The sequence below is a fragment of the Musa acuminata genome, chromosome BXJ1-3, assembly GCF_036884655.1.
Source record: "Musa acuminata AAA Group cultivar baxijiao chromosome BXJ1-3, Cavendish_Baxijiao_AAA, whole genome shotgun sequence".
In the NCBI taxonomy this organism is placed as follows: Eukaryota; Viridiplantae; Streptophyta; class Magnoliopsida; order Zingiberales; family Musaceae; genus Musa; species Musa acuminata.
The window spans coordinates 34,711,322-34,719,278 of NC_088329.1; the positions used below are offsets into that span (position 1 = coordinate 34,711,322).

At 34.9% G+C, this 7,957-nt stretch overlaps 1 protein-coding gene across 1 annotated transcript; it reads left to right on the top strand.

Annotated features, from left to right (window-relative positions):
• The first annotated feature begins 423 nt into the window (after positions 1–423).
• LOC135625498 (uncharacterized) lies at positions 424–7,602 on the top strand. Its single transcript, XM_065130381.1, has 5 exons — positions 424–827; positions 4,595–4,631; positions 4,744–4,980; positions 5,070–5,117; positions 6,920–7,602. Exons 1-5 carry the CDS (start codon positions 526–528, stop codon positions 7,397–7,399), a joined length of 1,104 nt encoding a protein of 367 aa, XP_064986453.1. The 5' UTR covers positions 424–525; the 3' UTR covers positions 7,400–7,602.
• Positions 7,603–7,957: the final 355 nt, after the last annotated feature.

Below are 7,957 nucleotides of genomic sequence, written 5' to 3' on the forward strand. Positions count from 1 at the left end.
AGATATCATATGTATATTTTTAAAAAATATTAAATATATATATATATATCCATCTCTAATTAATATACAAAAATATAAAGGATGTAAAATTTTCAACACACACACACTCATATATGTTACATCTTTTATATTTTTATATATTAATTTGAGATGGATATATATTTAATATTTTTTAAAATATTATTTTTTGCAAATTATAACAAAATTATCTCGTAGATCAACTAATGAAGATTTCTTATACTGATATTTTTAAATTTGATAAAAATATAAAATGCTAATAGTAAAGTGGCCAAAAATGTTGATAATGGGATATTTATTGAAAGTGTACGGACTAATATGAGAATTTACTAGTATAGAGGATCATTTCGCAAAAATACCCAAAAGCGTTTTTTGCATTTTAATACTTTTAATTATGGTAAATAGTTTGCCTCTTCCAACGACTCTCTCACCTCTTTCACACAGACACCGACCACCGCCGCTCTCACAGAGAGAGAGAGAGAGAGAGAGAGAGAGAAGGGGAAATTGATGGGAGGAGTGACGTCCTCGGTGGCAGCGAAGCTGGCTTTCTTCCCTCCGTCGCCGCCGTCGTACGAGGTGGTGACGGAGCCGGAGTCCGGGGTGGTCACGCTCAGCCGCTTCCCCCACCGCGAGAACGTGGAGGTGCTCCGGCTCCCTACCCGCCGTGGCACCGAGATCGTCGCCCTCTACGTCCGCAACCCCATGGCCACATCCACCCTCCTCTACTCCCACGGCAACGCCGCCGATCTCGGCCAGATGTACGAGCTCTTCGTCGAGCTCAGCATCCACCTCCGCGTCAACCTCCTGGGGTACTCCGCTCGATTCCCTTCCTTGCCCTGTGCCTCCTTCATTCGTCTTAGAGATATTTGATTGATTTTGTTCAGTAGGCCCCTTGAATGGACATTAGCAATTCGTTAATTGGAATGTCGTCTGGGTGTCTGGAAATTTTCTACTTCTTTCTTTGAGATCTGACTATATTTGATTATGCAAAAGCTAGATTTCATTTTAATTAATCGAGTAATTTCGTGCTTAGGAATGTGTTCTAGGCGGCTTTCATGCTGTTGTGAACTATAGATGAAATTTTTAGATTCACATGTCATTTGTTTCCATTTGGACAACTCGTTTTCCGAACAAGAGTGTCCAAAGTATGATTCGTGTTGTCCAGTTTGAACACTCTCATTTTTTTTCTTGTTATACATTTTGATCAATCATTAGTGCTTGGTGGCTATAATTAAGTTGAGCACGTAGAAACCAGGTCAGGTGCCTTGGTGCATGTGCATGCATGATTAAGAATATACTAATGCTCTGTTATCTAATTGTATATCCAAACATAGCGATGTTCATTCATGCACACACATAAAATAGTGAAAAAGGACCAAATGATTTAACTTTACACCCTATACCGTTAGTTATACAATTAGTCTCAGCTTTTGTTTTAGCTTCATCAAATTGACTTTCTCATTTTCAAATCCAGTTTTACAACATTTACACCCCCAAAAGAAAAGTCTTATCCGTGCTACATAGTTCCTGATGGTACAAGCCAAAAATGAATCACTAGAAACACCAGAGTGAATTGCTTCCTGATTGCTTTCATTTTATTCTTCCAATTTTCACTTTATTTCCCTCTAATTTTCATCCACTTGGGGCCTTCAGGCAGAAAACATGTATTTTAATGGTTCCCAAATGTCTTAAACATCAAGGCAGCCATCACAATTTTCTTTGTTACATGCATGATGCTTTATACTAGTCTAGATTATGTTAGTCCTTAGATACCTTTTGAAAGCAATGTTGCTTGGTATTTTTAAACGATAAGCCAAACTCTACCAGTTCTAGTGTCATCTAACGGACTTCATGTTCAAGCATACATGTCTTGAGGTGTGTTGCCAGTTATTTGGTATAGTTTCATGGTTGTTGTTTTGAGCCATGTTTAATAACAAAAACATCAATTGTCCAGCCTCTTTTCTCTGGTAGGAATGAGGTAACTTATTTCTTTATCTTTTACAGTGGCAATGTGGAGATGGTTTCATGAAGTAAAAAATCAAAAATAAGAAAACCTAATTATGTGTACTCGTTTTAGTTAGGAAAAGGTTTTAGCCAATTAATTAGGGGATGAATTGTGTGAATGCTTGATTTAACTAGATGTGTTCATGATATGCCTCATAATGAAAAATAAAAATAAGGGAATTTGTCCCCTTCTTTCTTCCATGTGCCTACCACTGTAGCTTGATGTTACTTTTAGCGACTTAGTCCATGTAACCTAGAACTTTGCCAAGAACATTCCATGGAGTAGAGCTGAACAAAAGACATGTAGAGATGCTCTACATCATGGATACAGTCAAAGGTAAGTTACAGTATGTTAAATTAGTCAGAATAAATCTCTGAATTTATCACTTTTACCATCATAGTGCATAAGTTTTAAGGCTGATTGATGCAATGACTGGTCAGTTGCTGGATGTGCAGTTATTCCTTTGCAAAGCCATACATAGACGAAACCAAGGTATACAGTTTCAAATGATACCACCCAGTACGGGCGGTACGTACCAGTCCGATAGTAAACCGGTACGCGGACCGCTCGCTACCGAACAGTATTTTTTTTATAAATAATATATATATATATATATATATATATATATATATATATATATATATATATATATATATATATATAGGCGATGTTGTATTTTTTTAACTTATATATATAAATATATAAATAAATAGATATATAAATAAAATATTTCATATATATATATATATATATATATAGGCGACCCGCCTGGGGAGAAGAGAGGCGACGTTGCTTTTATATATATATATATATATATACCGAACGGTATATCGAGTGATATACCGTTCGGTATAAGTACCGTACTGTTCCGAGAGAATGTCAAAACTTTGGTACGGTACGATATTTCAATCCTTGGACAGAACAATTCTTTTCTCTCTTCGTGTGAAATTTAAATGCTTAGAGAGTGTCATAGACCTGAAGGCTGAGCAAGTGTTCCCATCTATTGCATAAGCTTCTTTGCTAAGTGCGTGGCATGCAACAGTTTCTATCTATGGTCATTAAAAATGTGGCCCTAACTGCTCCCCACCTCTCCTCACCTCCCAAAGGCAAAAGAAGGTACAAATATCATAAAAGCGAAATCTTCCTCTTAAATCCAAACCCTATTATGGACTCTTTGAACTGTAACCATTGTTTCGGACTTACTAATTATAATATTATAAGATGAAGTGAACTAGAATATGTTTAGCACAGTCCATTTAGTACATTATCATCTATAACATATTACCACAAGCTTACTTGATATATGAACTTTACATCATGGTCCTTCAAAATATTGAATTTAACATAACAGACCATGTTTATAACTTTAAAATATCAGTTTAAGAAAATCATAAATAAGTCCATCAGACTTGAGAAAACCAGATTATTGCAAACTGGTGTATATTTTTTTTGCTATTTATGAAAATATGTTTATCATTATTGTTGTTTTTACAAGTTTATTTACGGGCAAACTGGTTTTTACACTTTCTAGAGACTATATATGTTTGTAACATCTTAATCATCTGGGAAAGAGGAAAATAAACTGATGAAGTTAATGCGAGCAATATACAGGTCTTCGAAGAGGAGAACGTGCTGATATTTTGACAAATCTTTTGAGATTTCATTGAGATGGTACAGTGATGTTGATGAAAGCAGGAAGATAAAAATTTAATAATGAAGTCGAATGAGGAGGAGCTTGGCTAATGAGAACTTGGTTTACTGTTGTAAAATAACCTGATATAGCTTGGTATACTGTGTAATTATCCGGAAGTGAAAGATGAATAATGGCAAAGTAGAAATGACTTGGAATTAATCAGGATTTGAATGTTATATCTAGTTTTGTATGTAAACCATTTTTATTTAGCTTCTTGATAAGATTTTCTATGGAGACGAATAGGTTTAGGGAGACAGAGAACTGATAATTGCTGTGTTGTTCCAAGTGTTGTTCTTATGTTGGATTATCACAAAGTAGTCTGACAGCAAAGTTCCTGTGTTGTTCTTTCGATTGCTGATGTTAGTTCTGTTAATGTTTCTCTTGAATTCAGTAAATAAGATACAGTTAAATCGTTGGATTGACATTAATAGCTCTATCGATCCACATTGTCAATCATCAAACAATGAGTGTTTTTCTTAAAAACAAACCAGGTTTATTTCATTTATCTTATTTGTAAATTGTCTCTGTATGCCCACAGTCTGTTTCAGTTGTCATAGATCTTAGGATAATTGTTTCTTAGTCTTTCAGACACATGTTTTGATATGTTTGTTTTGTCTTAATCCAAATCCTATTTTGTTTGAGAACCACAGTTGTGCATATTAGGTAATTAGTAATTTGTATCAGGCTTCCCTTTTTAGGACTTTTCTTGCTTCTAGTCAGATGAGTACAACATTCATAGGATTTAAGATAAATATTGAAGCAATTTGGAAAACTTGGCAGTCGACTACAGTTTCTTTGCTTTTAAAAAAGCATTGCCAATTTATTATAATTATTATCATGATGCTGCGAACTGACTGAGGTTTTCGTACACCTTGTAGGTATGACTATTCTGGATATGGACAATCATCTGGAAAGGTTAGATGATTGTCTCCTTAGCTTTTCTTAATGACATTTTATTTCTTTACAGCATTGTGTCATTGATAGGATGATAATAGGGTCTAAGTAAAGAAAATTTCCATTCTTGTAGCCAAGCGAGCAAAACACATATGCTGATATAGAGACTACTTATAAATGCCTTATAGAGAATTATGGTGCTAAGGAGGAAGAAATTATCCTCTATGGTCAATCTGTGGGAAGTGGTCCAACTGTGGATTTAGCTTCTCGCCTGCCTCACTTACGAGCTGTTGTGTTGCATAGCCCTATACTTTCAGGTTTAAGAGTGATGTATCCTGTAAAACGCACATACTGGTTTGACATCTACAAGGTTAAGTTTCATCATAATGCTTATCTTTTTCTTCTTCTTTTGATGTATCTATTGCATATCTTAACTTTTTAGTGTCATTCTCTTTCCAGAATATTGACAAAATATCATTGGTCCATTGTCCTGTGCTAGTAATTCATGTAAGTATATCTGCTCTTACATTCTTTATTTACTTAAAGCATTAAATATTATGTAACCGTCATGTGGCATCGTTTTATTCAGGAACTAACATGTAATTATTTCTTTATTCATGCTTAAAGAACTACTGTATGGCTTTAGCAAATATCTAATGAAACAAAAAATGAAAAGAAATTCCAACGAAGCATACATGTAAGCCATGGTCACATGTATTTTTTAGCTCACTTTCTATTGTAAGGCCATTGAATTTCCCAATATGCTTCATACAGTCTGCTTTCAAGAACCTAGTCGATTGTTGTGTTTCAGTAAATGTTCAACTGCTGGCACTATTCTGTCTTTCAGATTTTTATCACTTTTTTACAATGAAATATGAGACTGATTGTGGACTATCAGCTTTGAATTTGCACTTTTTCAGCACATCTCTTGCATTTTTATTCTTTTTATATGGACATGATCATTCTGCCAACTGCTTTTATTTGATATTATGGATCTGACTCTTTATAACATGCTCAAACTTGCACTCCCATTTATCTCCTATCCAAATTCATACATGAAACAGCATCGGGTGTTTTTTTCACTTTTCTCCTCGATATTACATATACATTGACATGGCTAAGTTTCAAAGGAGAGCTGATACTACAAACCATTGTTCTCTTGAATTTATCGGCCCCATAAAAAATCTGGTCAATACTAGGTGTTAACCTTTGTTAAATGCATAAGCTGATGTCACTTTCATTGGTATGAGACCAAAAGGACAGGATATTAAATGGAACAAAGTATGCAGGAGATATATAGGAAGGTGAGGAGACCCAATTTAGAAACACAAAGAGAACCAAAGAACTTAATATGATGTACTGACATAATATGATAAAAAATTCTTGAAATTTTATAGCATCATTTATTACAAATTTTACAATAGTGTCTTTAGACTTTAGAGCATCAGTGCTATCCTTGTATATCAGATCGCCCATGAAAAACATGTCCAACTTTTTGCAGCTCATTCTTAATCCAATGTTGTTGGAATATTTGTGTTATTTTTTCCTCAAAACTAAGTTTATAGACATTAATTTCCTGGTAAAAGAATTTCAGGAAACAGTAGCACAAGCACCACTTTGTGAGCCATTGAAGTGTCTGATTATAGTGCCCCTAGTTATGTCCTCCTTACAGTACAAAACTTCACAAAGTTTCATAGTTTGGGCAAGTCCTTGAATATTCTCTTCAGCTTCAACTTAATATCTTGCATATGCTTTTTAAGTATATTTCTAAATGGTGCTTATTTGTTGGGATGGTTGTTTGTTTCCCATAATATACAAGACAAACCTTCATATCTTTTCATGTTCATATGCAGTGTTTGTGTCCATGCTTCACAAGTCACAAAAAGGATCTAGTTCCAAGCTGATTATTATGTAAAATTTGTAAAATCAGCTTCAGTGTACTTACTTTCTAAAGAGAGACATGATTTGTACTATTAAAATTTTCAATTTGCCAAATTACATACAAATCTGTATGCTACAATTGGAAGTTTCATTTTTACCTTGAAAAGTTGCAAACAACATATGTTGCCCCTTAAAGCATTGGATTTTGCTGATCTTTACTAGGTAAATATGAAACTTTAGAACATCGCAACTGTGTATAAGCAATTGCCTTCTGTAATAATGGAGTTGCATCAGTAATAGCACATGCAAGCTATTGCATGTGTCTACGATTAGGATGGATCCTGTTTCAGACTTCTCCAATTCTTTGTATGAAAATATGTTTTAGGGTGTGATTGCAGTCATTTATTCATATGTTTTCTGATATGCAGGGAACATCAGATGATGTTGTAGACTTTTCTCATGGTAAGAAGCTTTGGGAATTGTGTAATGAGAAGTATGAACCACTTTGGCTAAAAGGAGGGAGGCATTGTGACTTGGAGCTTTTCCCAGAGTACATTAGACATCTCAAGAAGTTTATATCTACGGTTGAGAAATCACCTTCTCAGAGGAGAACCTGGAGAAAAGGTGCAGAACAGTTTGAACCATCAAGGAAGAGCACTGACTGCTTTGAACCATCAAGGAAAAGCATTGATCGCAGAGAAAAATCTAGGTCAACGACAGAGAAGTCGAGAAACAAGGATCAGAGATCTACCAATGTGGAAAAGTTGGAAAAAGTAAAGGTATCATTTGACCAATTGGAGAAGTCTAGGAGGAGTTTAGATTGCTTTGATAAGTCCAGGAAGAACATTGATCAACTCGACAGAGGACGGAAGAGCGTTGACAGACTGGATAGGATATGGGCTGGGTGAGCTTTTTTACCTATTTGTAAAATTCATACATGGGCTTGATTGTGTTAGGAGAAGCATCTGTACATTTATTTATGTTTACCGATCACATAATATATCTATGGATGTCTATATAGCTTGGGATATATGTTGAAAGTTTAGTTGAGTGATTGTTGCTCTCGGACAAAGATTTTTCTTATGACAATTAACCAGTTTATGTTCTGCAAGATTCTTGTTATTGGAAGTTGTCTGAAGTTTTCAGTGACTGTTTTTCTACATCTCTCCTTCCGACAATCAAACTGTTTCCTGCAAATCTTGAAACATATTGAGGCCATCTAATTCTTTTTCACTAATCTTAGGTTGAGTGCTTTTTGTTGGATTTTCCCTCTGCCAGCTCTTATTTTTCTCTTACCTGTTCAGTCTTCAAGATCAATTTTCACACTCAGCACTTAAAGTTCTTTGATTACCATGGCCTAGTTGATAGTACTTTCCATCAAGAAATTTATGACTAGGTGAACTATCTCTTGTTGGTGCTTAAACCTGTTTTCCCTCAAATCATTATTTTCCCTCTATTTTGTTTCT

Bases quoted from the DNA above. Each gene is read 5' to 3' on its own strand.
- LOC135625498 (XM_065130381.1), top strand. From the start codon at position 526: ATGGGAGGAGTGACGTCCTCGGTGGCAGCGAAGCTGGCTTTCTTCCCT. The intron at 828-4,594 runs GTACTCCGCTCG...TACACCTTGTAG, and splicing joins CTCCGCGTCAACCTCCTGGG to GTATGACTATTCTGGATATG. The intron at 4,632-4,743 runs GTTAGATGATTG...CCATTCTTGTAG, and splicing joins ATGGACAATCATCTGGAAAG to CCAAGCGAGCAAAACACATA.